We start from the raw sequence: 14,068 nt of genomic DNA on the forward strand, positions 1-14,068 counted from the left end.
TGAGTTATTCACCAGGATGCAAGGGAACTGGATCCCCAGCTACTGCAGTAAAAACTGCAGAAGGAAAGCAAATGCCAGAATCTACTTCAGCATGAACTGTCTTCTAAGAACCTCTCGAAAGGGCAGCCTGCTTGAACAGCGTAAAACGTAACTCCTTTTAAACCGTTATGCCAGAGTATTTTCAACTAAATTATCTCCTTCAAAACAAGCACCCTGGGAAGCAACATATGGATTCAAACAATGCTGACATTGCACTAACATTTCTGGAACTCTTTTTCGGGCAACGGTTTTCACCGTCTATGGCACTTTCTTTGCAAGTCTTCAGTTATAACAAATTTCATCCTTTGAGAATAGATTTGAACTTTGGAAAGAGACAAAAATTGGTTGGAGCCATGTCTAATGGATAAAGGGGGTGATCAAATCTTGTTATATCATTTTAGGTGAAAAATGAGGCATGACTATAAAATAATGTGACTGGTTTCCCTAGGTGACCCATAAACCGACCGGCTGAGAAATAATTCCCATCGAGGAGTTTCAAAATGCTTTGAGCACTAGACGCATCACTGGAATAAGTGTACAGTTCCCAGAGTGGCGATTTGGCAGGGTACGATACTAATCTGGATATATAAGTTCAAATATGTTTGTAAAAAAAAGAAACCTGATTGCTTACGCTCACGAAAATGAAGAAGCTATTCTCCTGGAGAAATTTCTCCTCCTTTTTTTGACAGCCTGGTGGGCTTGGGGCAACGGGTCTACAGAGGAAAATAAGACTCATCTCTTGCAGAAAGCCTTCGCTGGGCACACTGCCCCCTCCCACACGCACCCCCACCCCAAGCTGGGGCAGGTGTCTCTGCCCGGAGTGTCCAAAACCATCTCTTTTCCCTTAAGTATAAATGCTTATAAAACTTAGTGGTGGTTGTCTGTTCTTCTGTCAATCTTCCTCCTTCGAATGGAGCTTCCCTGAGAATAAGCACACAATCTTTTCTTTTTTTCTTTTTAGGGCCACACCAGCAGCATATGGAAGTTCCCCCAGACTAGGAGTTGAATCAGACCTGTAGCTGCAGGCCTACGCCACAGCCACAGCCATGAGGGATCTGAGCCGCATCTGTGCCCTCTGCCGTAGCTCACAGCAATGCTGGATACCTAACCTAATGAGCGAGGCCATGGATCGAACCTGCATCCTCATAAATCCTATTCAGGTTCTTAACTCGCTAAGCCACAACAGGAAGTCCAAGGACGTAATCTTTGACTATAACTCCAAGGTCAGGCAGTGCACACAAAAGCGTGGGACACTAATTCCTGTTCTTGACTCAAACCCTTTGCCTTTGCCTCTCATGCACCCAGGGCTTCACTTGCCAAATACCTCTGCCCGGCAATGAAAACTAGACATTCAGTCTGTATAAAATCCACCCTGACAAATGCACAGAGGCCTAAGGTACAGCAGTGGTTGCTTAGGCCTGAAGGTGTAGGGGAGTGAGCGGCGTTGGCTGCTAATACATGTGGCTTCTTTAAGGCTCATGGAAATGTTCTAAAATTAGATGGTGGTGATGGCTGCATACACTCTAAATACACTAAAAAATATTGAATTGTACACTTTAAATGGATGAATTGTGTGATGTGTGAATTCCATCTCAAAAAGTAGTTTTATTTAAAAAGTCCTCCACAATGACAATCACTGTGCCTAGTTTCTAGCATGGTAGGTGAAATAAATGATTGTCAAGCGCTCTTCAAAAAATCTGATTACCGATATAAAATTAAGTTTCTGTCTTCCCGCTGTAACTCTACCACTTGAAAATGACTGAGTGGTTTTCACTAAATCTGGAAAGCATGCTTAGGATAATGAGAACTCTGAGGTGTTCCCCAACATCAGTTCTCCCTTTCAGTTAGACTGACGCCCCCAAAAGTTAGCCAGACAAATAACATTGATACAGACATACTTTGGAGATTTTGTGGGTTCAAATATTAACTGCAATAAAGTTAGTATCAAAATTAAGTGGGTCACATGAGTTTTTTGGTTTCTCAGTGCATATAAAAGTTATGTTTACATTATACTGTAATCTATTTAGTGTGTAATAATAGCATTATACCTAAAAAATGTACATACTTTAATTTGGAAATACTTGTTTGCTAAAAAAAAATACTAACCACATCTGAGCTATCAGCAATTCACAATCTTTTTTGCAAAAGGAACACCAAAGATCATGGGTCGCAAAGCAAATACAATAATGATGGAATACGTCTGAAGTATTGCAAGAATTACCAAAATGTGTCACAGAGACACAAAGAGCAAACAATAGTGGGAAAATGGCACTGATAGCTTGCTCGTCCCAGAGTTGCCACAAATCTTCAGTCTGTAAAAAAACACAGTACTAATGGTACTAAAGCAAAGTGCGATAAAATGGGCTATGCCTGCACTTCCCAGTCTCCCTTGCTGCTAAAGGCGGCCTTAGACCAAGTTTCAGCCAATGAGACAGAGAGAAGTTGATTATATGCAGACTCAGACAGGTGCGCCTTCCTCTCTCTTTCTCCCCTTCCTGTTGGCTGGAACGAGCATATGGTGATAGGCAGCCACACTGGACTATGCAGATGAAGGCAATTCATAAGGGAAGGCAGAGCAACAAAAGAAACATGGGTCTCCTGACACAATGGAGCTACCACACCAGCCCTGGACTGCCCACACACAGAAAGGGTTCTACTATTATGAACTTATTTTAGAACTCTGCCGTAGCAGCCAAAACCTACATTGTTCTAATGATAAAATTTGATGTTCTAGACCAAAACAAAATCTAAAATATATAGCATCAGCTTATTTTGTTGGCCACAGCAAAATTGTTACCATGGCTACCTTGGAAGCAGGCCACTGGCCAACCAAAGCTGTAGCTCTAGGCAAATGGTTAGGAGAATTCAGAACAGGAGCATGTGGCTGTTTCTGGCCACAATACAGAGGAGCTCAGGCAAGGACTAGCCAGTCTGCAGGCAGAAATGGAGGTTATGGTTCTGCCAAGGGAAGTTTTCTTGACTGTGGCTTGTACCCCATTTTGGCCAAGTCCAGCAATGTGTGGCACTGCAGAGTTGAGATGGTGACTATTTGTGTACCCAAGCCACAGCAGCTGAAGCAGAAAGCAGAGCAGAAAAGGCCGTGGCCTCAAATCCTTCCTGGATTCTCAGCCAGACAATGTGAACTAGCCTACCAGCAAAGATCCAATTAAGGATACTGCCTTCTTACCCAGCCTAGCTTTTCCTACTCTTCAGTTATGGAGAAATCAGGGGAGTGACAAAGCACAGAGGCCAAAACATAAAAGCTGAAATTTTCAGACTTCAAAACTCTATCCCACTTAAAGAGGCCAGGGATTAAACTCACATCCTCGTGCATACTAGTCGGGTTCCTTACTGCTGAGCCACAATAGGAACTCCAGAAAAATGCCTATTCTTAAATGCCTTTGGCTCAAAATAACTTTTATGCCACAGTGGCATATTTTGGACCCCTTCAGACTTTACAAGAGCTTTCAGAAGAACAATTTGAGTGGGCTACACCTCCAAGAAAGAAGGCAAGTTTCAAGGATCCATTCATTCTCCCTTAAGCTTCCTTGAACTTGACAGATATACGTAGTCATTCGGTGGCCTCTGGAGCTGTGCTCAAAGTAGAGGATCACCTTTTAAAAATGGCTACTGAGGGGAGTTCCCGTCGTGGCGCAGTGGTTAACGAATCCGACTAGGAACCATGAGGTTGCGGGTTCGGTCCCTGCCCTTGCTCAGTGGGTTAAGGATCCGGCGTTGCCGTGAGCTGTGGTGTAGGTTGCAGACGCGGCTCGGATCCTGCGTTGCTGTGGCTCTGGCGTAGGCCGGTGGCTACAGCTCCGATTCGACCCCTAGCCTGGGAACCTCCATATGCCGTGGGAGCGGCCCAAGAAATAGCAACAACAACAACAAAAAGACAAAAGACAAAAAAAAAAAAAAAAAAAAAAAAAAAAAAAAAAAATGGCTACTGAGTGTGCCAAGTAACTGAGGGCCTACTTCAACTGGGAGGACTTAGAAAAGACTTTTTTTTTTTTTTAAAACCTGGTGTCCTCAAAGAGGATAAACCACAAAAGGGCAGCCCTGGGGGGCTGTTTGGAAAGAGTGAAAGGGGGTGCCTTTGCCTTGGGGTTTTGTTTTCTTTTTAACTTCAGCTGTTGGTATTCTCCCTTCCTAAAGCTTCTCCCAGTCACCACTCAGATGAGTAGCCCTGAATGAACACAGGGAGAACTTGGAGATCAAGTTAGGTCAATAAAGATGCAGTCATGAGTCTGAAACACTTTAAAGAGGATGTTTTCATATTAGAAACGATTTCTTTCCTTGTCCTCTTCATGAGCGCCCCAAAGTATTTCTGAGAAGAAAGGCGACAGGCAGGTGGTGGTACAGAAAGATCTGCTTGACTCGTCCAACCTGCTAGAGATGGTTTCTAGAGCTGGAACCGGGACTTTGGTCTTCTGACATTTCATCCAGTTGAGCTTTTCCATAAATAAGTATATCCCAAAGTACGTAGTTCTGGGGATTGTAATAACATCCTGGCTTAAAAGTTGGGGAAAACTGGACTGGGCAATGTTAAGGAGGACTTTCAGAGCTTTTAATATACAAATGAGTCATGTGAGTCTGCCAGGGGACCCCAGAATGATTTGAGGAACTATCAAGTCCCACTGCCCCGGGGTTGGTATAACTATCCACATGTTTTAAGGATTTTCCAGGTTTAAGTTTGGCTTCTTCTTTTTAAACTGTAGTTAACAACAGGCAAGGAGGGTGAGATCCTGTTTTCCTACACATACATACCACGTGGATTATTTTGGTGACCCAGCCATGCAGTATCTAGATGGCTTTATTAGTCACCAAAATTGATAGAGATAGGTAGATAGATAGATAGATAGATAGATAGATTTGGATATTTTTTGCCTACTATTGAGTGTGATTGATCCCCAAGAAGTACTTTCCTCCCAGGTCACCACCTGCTAGGATTTAGAGGTAAGCATCTGGAGGCAGGATTTGGGGTAAGTGACTTTCCTGCTGAGTCACCATATGGTAGGATCTGAGAGTAAGGATTTGATTCTGAATAAAAGTTCATCTCTTATACCAAACACCAATATGCTTACAAACACCTATGTTGCTAAAGAGTGAGTTGAAATGGTCTCTACGTTGTGTGAGTTCAGTGGGCTTAATCAATGGGGTGAGGAACCATTTGAAAGCTACACCAGCCGGTGCAAGGGTCCCAAACACGGGTGGAGAGCTCAAGATGACCTCAGAGTTAACCGGAATGGTCTCCTGGGATAAGGCAGAGAACACGACAATCCCAGTCTTCATCCACTTGGGACTTACAGTCAAGAAGGTCTGTGTTGGAGGCCAGGTAGGTTATATACGAGCAAACCAACAACCGCTATAAGATACAATCAGTGCTATTATGGGGGTCAGCAAGACAGGCTATTAGAGCAGAAAAGAAGTGCACCTGGGAGTTCCCGTCATGGCTCAGTGGTAACGAACTTGATTAGTATCCATGAGGACACGAGTTCAATCCCTGGCCTCACTCATTGACTTAAGGATCTAGTGTGGCTGTGGTGTAGGCTGGCAGCTGGAGCTCCGACTTGACCCCTAGCCTGGGAACTTCCATATGGCGTGGGTGCGGCCCTAAAAAAGTAGAGGTGCACATGCTTCAAACATGGGGAGCAGGGAAGTGACAACTAAATGCAGACCTGCAGGGGAAGAGGAGAGAACCTCACTGCAGGTGGAACCAGATGTGAGGGAGTAGAACATGTTGACGAGGTAGATTGGAAAAAGCCCAACTCTCCGATCTGCTGTTTCACACTCTGCAAGGAGCAACCACACAAAAACACAACTCTTGTTTTTTATTTTACAAGATAGTTCCACAGGCATTGCTTGATTTCCTCACTAGAGCAAACATTTTGGGTGTCCCTGGCCTGTCATCACAGAGTAAGGAAAAGGGACTGGGAACTGCCCCCTCTGTTCCTAGAATGCCAGAGATGTTGCAGTAGAAAACACAGATACCCCAGGACCCTGTTCCAAATGCTAGATTCCCACTGGGAGTGGCTGTGGGCACTGTCAGCCTGGGCTAAGTTTTAAGCAGTTCATGACCATTTGGAAGGAACCCCCAATTTCCTCCTTTTTCCGCTTGGGCTAATCTAAGTTAGGTTTCTGTCACTTGTACCCAGTTGGGTTCTGACTAACATGGCATCACTCTGTATTGGTGGAGGCCACTGAGGGTTGGAGGAACGTAGGAAAAATGCTGATGCCTATGGACTGGCAGCAGTAATATCTGCATCAGGTTGGCTATGGTCAGCTTGGAGTCCCCATATTAGCAGAACATTGCTTATAAAGTCCTGCCCCCAAATTCATCCTGGGGTGTCCCTACCCATGTCATTCCAAAAGCTTCCAGATGAGAAGGGGCTGCCAGGTACTTTAAAATATGTTGTTTCATTGAATCCTCACAAGAGCCTCTCTGGGTGTGCGTTATCATTTCCAGTCTTCATAGACCAGAGGGGAAAGGATTAGAAATCGAATAACTTGACCAAAAGAACTGCCCCTAACTCCTATGCTTTGTATTCTTTCTGCTTAGAATTCCTTCCCCAACAAATCCACCTTGGACACTCTTATCCTTTAGGTCTCAATTCTGCTGCCACCCCTCTGTGAAGACATTCTCACTTTATCTTCTGCTCCCAAGTACAGCCCGCCATGCTCTTGCCTCTTCAGTACCTGGCACATAGCCCCATTACAACACCTAACACTGTGCTGTGTCTGCTTATCCTTATCGACCTCCCCTTCTGGACTGTGTAATTCCTGAGGGCTGGAATATACTATAACCAAGTACTTAGAAAATGTCTGATAAGAAGTAAGCACATGATAAATGTTTAATGAGAATAAATGTATTGGTCATAAACCATATGCTGGCTTTAAGAACTGGAATACATGTAAGGATATTCCATACACGTCACAATTCCTGATTCAGGACAACTGAACAAGGATTTGTGGAATGCAGTCCCAGGTCCTGCAGAGAGAAAAGGAGTGCAATCATTTCCTCTCTTCCAGAGGTATCTATGGGGAAAGATGACTTAAGGGATGACAGTGGCAGAGAGGGGCTACTGGGGAAAGCTTTCTGAAGATGCTACCTGAATTGCACCAGAAAAGAAGGAGTGGCATATTTAAATTCCTGAGATGTGTGTGTGTTAGAGAGAGAGAAAGACACCAAATATAATTAGAGAGCAGTAAGCTGAGGACAGAAACCCAGGGTGTGGGAAGGGTAAGCAGGCCATGTAGAAACTCTCAAAAACGGTGAGTGGGATCAGGAGAGAGTGATCAAGGCAAGGGAATGAGAACTTTGAAAGAGTACAAAGTGAGCAGTGCCAACAGGAAGGCCAAATAAGATACGGCCTAGACAGTGTTCAATGGATTCCGCAAACACAAAGTCATCAGTAGTCTTGCTAAGTGCAATGTCAGTGGAGTGGTGGAGGACGCAGAAGGCGGACTGCAGTGAGCAGTGAGCTACGAGTGGGAGGTGGGAAATCAGTGCTGGTGGATGCTGACAACTTGAACAAAGATTGGCTACAAGCAGGTGGGGGGCGGGGAGAGCAGTAGGGCAGCAGCTAAAGGGTGATGAGGTTTTAAGAACAGCTATCTTCAGTCTTAACTATTTCTTTCCTTCTGACCCCACGCAATTTTCCATTTGGACCCCTAAGATTCCCATTGTGCTGTAAGCTCCTTAAGGACAAGTCTTGCTTCTGAATTATCTTTTTATTCCACACATTTCTCTGTACATAGCAGAAGCTCAGAATTTGTGGAAGGAATGAATGAAATGCAAGTTCAACACAGGTCCTAAGAAAGACATGACGGGCTCTACCGGGATAGAGCTCTTTGTTTTCCCTGCTGTCTGAAAACTAGGGAGCATAAAGAAAACAAATCCAGACAATCTTCTCTCATGGATGCTGATAAATATTTGACCCAGGGAGGCAAATGTAGATTGGGCCCAGTTTAGATTTAGGAGACTGCTGGAAAACAGATCTTCAGACTTAAGGGTCCCTTCATTCCCAGAAGCTGCGCAAGGTCTTGTAATTGGCAGCTCTGTACTAGATTCTCAGCACATCTCCTGTGTCTCAGGAACTGCAGACACAGTTTCTGTGGAACTTGCCTAAGCGTCAGTTTTCTCATTGGTAACTTGAAGCTGCCCATAATAGCATCGACCTCACAGGGCAGCAGGAAGATAAATGAGATCCGGCAAGCGAAGGGCTTCTCTCACAGGGCTTGGCAAAATGGCACTCAATACGTTAATAAGAGAAATAAAGTACTGCTAAAATGGATTTAAAAAAAAAAATTACTAAAGGGGATGAGTTCCAGAAGAGGTTGAGTGTAAGTCAAACCTTATGTGAAACACAGAAAACCACAACAAAAACTCGTTTGCTAAAATGGATTTAAAAAAAAAAACAAAAACACAAAAAACACATTACTAAAGGGGATGAGTTCCAGAAGAGGTTGAGTATAAGTCAAATCTTATGTGAAACATAGAAAACTACAACAAAAACTCACTAGAAAACTTTTTTAAAACAGTGAGTGAACGTTCAGTCCCCATTTACCTACTTTATAAACCCACACTTTCGCATACGTCCTAGGTTTACTGAAAAATCTGCTTCACTTTCACCTGAGTGGACGTGCCTAAAGTCAGTTAACATCCTCTAGCTGCGCAGGCGGCGGAGGAAGCAAAGGGTTGCGTTAATTTCCTGCCCTGCCACGACTGCTTACGGAAGAGCGCCCTTGGCCAGGCAGTTTCTGATCTAATGAAATTTCAGCTCCAGCCGCCTCTGTGGAACAGATCCAGAGACAACACCGGGAAAAGACGAGCCCTTTCAAAAGCCTGTGCCCCAGCAACCAGGCCGCCTAAGGGCAGAAGCTCGGTCCCAGCAAACCAGGGGATGGGGAACGAGGCTTGGTAACCGCCTCCTCGGATCTGCCCATTGGACCGCTGAGGGGAGGGTGCCCAAAGCCTCCGGCTCGCAGCCAGCGGGAGGCTCCAGTCCCAGACCAGAATAGCCGGCATCCGGCGGGATGCAGGGGGTTCTGAGCAAAGCGGCGGCCTCTAACCTTTCCCGGCCAAGGCGACTGCCCTCTGCTCGGTAACTGTATCTTCGCCGGCAAGAAAGGTTAACGTAAATGTCAGAGGCCAGAACAGCAACGGGGGGGAGGGGAGAGAGGGAGGGGCAGGAGGCGGAGGGTCCGGCCTCCCAAGGTCAAGCCCAGCGCCTCGGCTCGCGCCCCGGGGGGCGGGGGGAGGATGGGAGGAGCGGTCAGAGGAGCGGCTCTGCCCCGCGGGGCGGCCCCTCTCCGGCCCGCGGCCCCGGGCGGGCAAGAGCGAGCGCGGAGGAGCGTGGTGGGTGGAGACTGCGGCGGCCGCGCGCGGAAGTGGCCCCGCGGGAGCGAGGCAGGAGGCGGACGACGCCGTTGACCGAGGACGGGGCGCGTCCCTTACCCCGTTGGCGGCGGCGATGCGGACGATGAGCTGGATGGCCTCCTTCATGTAAAACCTGCCGTCCCCGCCCACCACCAGGGTGGCCTCCTGCCGATGCGCCGGCTCCACGGTGGAGATGATACTCTGGATGAAATTCTCCGCGTAGTTGGCGCTGCTCTGAAACACCTTCACCCGCTTCCGCAGCCCGCTCGTGCCCGGCTTCTGGTCTTGATACGCCTTGGTCTTAACGGTCACGATCTTCACCATGGTGGCGGTTTGCTTTCTGGGGCCGGAGCGGACTCTGCCAACCGGGGGACGGCCGGGACTGTGGCTGCGGCTTCTCTGGGGTGAGGGCGCGGACCGGGTCGGGGCAGCGGCAGCTCCCTCGGCCTTGCTCGTCCCTCCTCCTTAAAGGGACAGGGCCCTCCCTCCGCGGCCAGCCCACCTCCTTGCAGGTCGGAGAGGGAGGGGAATAGGGAGCGCCCACCCCTAGGCCTCGGGTGAGATGGGTGGAGCCTTTCGAGGTACCCTCCCCCCGGTAAACCAATCACTGTAAAGAGAAACCCGCAACACCTCCCCTAAGTGAACGTGCGGAGCTTAGGGTAGGGACTGGGTCACAGGGCAAAGACTTTGAGACAGCGGGAAAAACAGAGACGGGACAGCCGGACTTAGAAGACTTAGGAAGCTTCCACTCACGACTGTTTTCTATTTCGTGATGGTGTGAAAACAATAAGTATTCAGTAGTAACCGTACCTTTCATTTCGATTTTTGATCTTTTCCTGGGCTGGCACTATGCAGTACATGTTCTCTCCGTACCCTCAGATGCAGCTCCCGATCAGCCACCTGATCAGGAGGATAAAGAGCCCCATACACTTAGACCCATTCTGTACCCGTACCATTATTCTATTTTTCCCTTTCAGTACAGTGTTCGATAAATTACATGAGCTATTCAATACTTTTATTATAAAACAGGATTTGTGTTAGATGAATTTGCTTAACTGAAGGCTACAGTATTTTGAGCCCATTTAAGGTAAGCTCAGCTAAGCTACGGTGTTTGTAGGTTAGTGTTTTCCCCTTACGATATTTAGAACTTAGGATGGGTTTATCCAGAAGTAACCTCGTCCTAAGTGGAGGAAGATCTGTATGTTTTCCTGTGGTTTAGCTAGAGTTTCATGCGTAAATAACTTTATGGAAACACTTCTGAGGGATAAAAATGTCAGCCTTAGCCCGATTTTATGACTCCTTATTCTTTCTATTCTCTCTCTAAATATTAAGAGTATTTGTGTTAGAAAAAGGAGTCAACTCCAAAGGTCTGATTCAACCTACTACTCTTTACTGACAGACCACACACTTTATTTCCATTGGGTTTGCATACTAGGGTGGGCATACTAATAGGTAAGATTTATTGAATATGTTTCTGAAGTACAGGTTTTATTTTTTCCCTATTTTATGCTTGCAAAACTGAGAGACGAAAAATGACCTGTCACGGCCACAGAGATAAGTACTTGTAGGAGGCCAGCTCAGGTGGGTGTGGCTCCAAACCCAGGTCTCTTGCAATCATTTGCCTGCCTGTCACCAGATTTGAGAACTAGGAAATGTACAGGTAAGGCTTGATAAGCGTATGTACAAATACAAGGTAAGGGTGAGTATTATTGCCATCAAAATAAGTCAGTTATTCATGCAGTAGAAAATTAGGGAAGAGATCAAAAAGGACCGGGGTGGCCGTGAAAGGTTGGAGCATAGAGTCAAAGAAAGAGACTCAGTTGTTACGTAGGAATCTTCAGTCTTTTAGGTTCAGCGTCTCCCTTGATTTGGTGAGAGTGATGGCCTCCTCTGCTTAAGAAATGTTATCATTTGTAAGATGGGTGAGCCAGGGAAAGCTAGTTAATAATCTGTGGGTACCCATCTCTTTACTCTAAAATGGACATAAACCCAGTCTTAGAGAATTTCTGCAAGAATTAGCAGGGTTTTGTATGTCAGTAGTTCTCAATCATGGATACACAGTAGACTCACCTGAGACACTTTTGAAACTACCCATGTTCTGGTCCAAACAGATTCAGTCACAATCAGCTGATTTAAGTAAATCAAGCAGCATGATGCCTAAAAAATAAAAGCCCAAACACAGAGGTTAAAAAAAAATTAGTGTTCCTTCCCCAGTTCCAAAACCAGAGCTTATGGTTAACCTGTGAATTTGATTATATTCACACCCCTTTAATGGCTAGTTGGTGTATTTTGATTCAGCAGAGAGGCTGAATGATGCAAACAACAGCTGACTCTCAGAAATCGTGTCGATATACATGTTGATAGAGGCATTATGTGGATGTAGAGATGGGTTTTGACAGAGTCATTACAAATACATGACTCTTTGATAGCGTATTTACAAATAAATTTCATGTGAAAACTGAATCCTGGACAGCTGGTGATGATTTCTGTATTTACATAGAAGTTCACAAAGCTTCCAGAGTAGTAGCATCTTGTGAATTAAGTAGTATAAGCAACTCCGTGTATAGACTAGAGCCTTGAGAATAGAAGGGTGAATGTATTCAAGGTAGCCTGACTGCACAAAATGAAAATATAGTATAGAATCGCTGAGTCTTGGCAGTTCCTAGCTCTCAGAGTTGTATGGATTAAATGAGATACTGAATATAGAGCTCCTTACACAGTACTAATACATACTGATAAATGGTCACGTGTTATCATAGAGCAATGAGCTCAACATCAGAGCCCATGCTCTTTCTCTGTTCCTCACTGTCTTTGGAACTGGGATGGAGCTTTTCAGTTTAGGGGAATTGCTCCCTACTTCTCTCAGCTCAGAAGTTGTAACAATTAGCTTTAACAACATAACAAACCACCCTTAAACTTCGACCATCACCATTTATTTCTGGTATTATTGCCTATGATTTTATGAGTTAACTGGATGGTTTCTCTAATCTGGGCAACTCTGCTGATTTTGGCTGGGCTTCTGTGGCAGGTGATCCCCAGGGACCTCGCCTTCCAGTACACATGCCTTTATGTAATGGCCTTATATTACTTTTCTTGCCATGTAACAAGTCAGCACAGGGTCAGTGGCTTTTAAAACAACACTCATTTACTACCAAAGTTCTATAGGTCAGAGGTCTGGGCTGGTTTGGCTGGGTTGAATGTTCATAGTACATGTACAACAAGGCTTGAGACTGAGATACTGGCTAGGCTGGGCTCTTCTTATCAGGTCTGGGAATAATCTGCTCCCAAGCTCTTTCAAGTTGTTGGCAGGATCTATTCCTTGCAGTAGGTCAGAGATCCTTGTTGCCTTACTGGCTGTCAACCAGGCTCCACTCTGGCTCCTAGAGGCTGGCTACATGGAGTCCTTCTCATGGCTGCCATCTCTAATTCCCTCTTCTGCCGTCAGCCAGAGAAATGCCTACTTTGTGAAGAACTTGGGTGATTGGATCAGACATACCTGGATAATCTCCCCTTTGCCGAGTAACTAACATTCATGGATGTGATATCATATCCACAGGTTCTACCTGCACTCAGAAACTGATAGATTTCCAAGTTGTCTTTTTTTGATTCATATTTTTTATGTTCATACAGTATATCAACTTTCATTAATTCTAATAAAAAGCGCATTCAAAGATTTATCGAAAGATATTCTAACTTAGAATTACTTATAATATGGACCTAAGTTAAGTAGTATAACATAAAAGAAACAAACTTGTATATATAGCATTATCCAACTTGAGTGTTTTAAGAAACAGGCACAAAGGACTAGAAGGAAATAGATCGACATATATAACAATAATTACCTTGGGGTTTGGATGGAGTAATTTTTATTTTTTTCCTCTATGCTTTATCTGGATTTCCCATAATTTGAATAGGGACTGTGTATTATTTTTATTTTTTTCTTTTTAGGGCCGTACCTGTGGCATATGGGAGTTCCCCGACTAGGGGTTGAATTGGAGCTGCAGCTGCCGGTCTACACCACAACCACAGCAACATGGATCCAAGCCATGTCTGTGACCTACACCACAGCTCAGGACAACATCGGATCTTTAACACACACTGAGTGAGGCCAGGGATGGAACCCGCATCCTCATGGATACTAGTCAGGTAGTTAACCCACTGTGCCACAATGGGAACTCCTGTATTGTTTTTATAATTAAGAATAATTTTTGGAGTTCCCGTCGTGGCACAGTGGTTAGCGAATCCGACTAGGAACCATGAGGTTGCGGGTTCGGTCCCTGCCCTTGCTCAGTGGGTTAACGATCCGGCGTTGCCGTGAGCTGTGGTGTAGGTTGCAGACGCGGCTCGGATCCCACGTTGCTGTGGCTCCGGCGTAGGCTGGCGGCTACAGCTCCGATTGGACCCCTAGCCTGGGAACCTCCATATGCCGCGGGAGCGGCCCAAAGAAATAGCAAAAAAAAAAAAAAAAAGCCAAAAAAAAAATAATAATTTTTTTTTCTTTTATTGCCTCTTTTAAGCAGTTAACTCATTTCATTTCATTAATGAGCTATCCTTTAGATGGCATGTATTGGTTCATGCACCCTACAAATACTGATTCATGCACTCTACAAATATATTTTGAACTTCTACTAAGCACACTCTTTAAAACGT

The 14,068-nt window shown here is 45.2% G+C and overlaps 2 protein-coding genes and 2 long non-coding RNA genes across 7 annotated transcripts in view; 1 reads left to right on the plus strand and 3 right to left on the minus strand.

Annotated features, from left to right (window-relative positions):
• The window catches only part of PGM1 (phosphoglucomutase 1), a 61,116-nt gene extending 51,193 nt beyond the window's left edge, over positions 1-9,923 (minus strand). The window contains exon 1 of one of the 2 annotated variants that reach the window (XR_014805016.1): positions 9,497-9,893. Coding sequence is in view for 1 of the 2 variants with exons in the window: in NM_001246318.1 (NP_001233247.1) it covers positions 9,497-9,742 (246 nt within the window). In the remaining variant the exon portion in view is untranslated. 2 annotated transcript variants of the gene reach the window in all.
• On the minus strand, positions 273-4,161 carry LOC146402900 (uncharacterized). Its single transcript, XR_014808108.1, has 2 exons — positions 3,987-4,161; positions 273-3,669 (listed from the first exon to the last, which is right to left on the minus strand). It is a non-coding gene; the product is annotated as an uncharacterized LOC146402900 (long non-coding RNA).
• On the plus strand, positions 4,041-8,667 carry LOC146402901 (uncharacterized). Its single transcript, XR_014808103.1, has 2 exons — positions 4,041-4,175; positions 5,573-8,667. It is a non-coding gene; the product is annotated as an uncharacterized LOC146402901 (long non-coding RNA).
• The window catches only part of EFCAB7 (EF-hand calcium binding domain 7), an 84,574-nt gene continuing 80,013 nt past the window's right edge, over positions 9,508-14,068 (minus strand). For 2 of the 3 annotated variants that reach the window (XM_084964842.1, XM_084964838.1), the window contains 2 exons: positions 11,489-11,575; positions 9,508-10,318 (listed from right to left, as the gene is read on the minus strand). In XM_084964842.1, coding sequence (XP_084820968.1) covers positions 10,232-10,318; positions 11,489-11,575 — 174 coding nt within the window. In that variant the 3' untranslated portion in view covers positions 9,508-10,231. The remainder of the gene's footprint in view (positions 10,319-11,488; positions 11,576-14,068) is intronic. The other variant, XM_084964837.1, reaches the window with a different exon arrangement.

This window comes from Sus scrofa, chromosome 6 (assembly GCF_054392235.1).
Source record: "Sus scrofa isolate SSC_HxYL_T2T_F1_AM1 chromosome 6, Sscrofa_HxYL_maternal_Yorkshire_Landrace_v2.0, whole genome shotgun sequence".
In the NCBI taxonomy this organism is placed as follows: Eukaryota; Metazoa; Chordata; class Mammalia; order Artiodactyla; family Suidae; genus Sus; species Sus scrofa.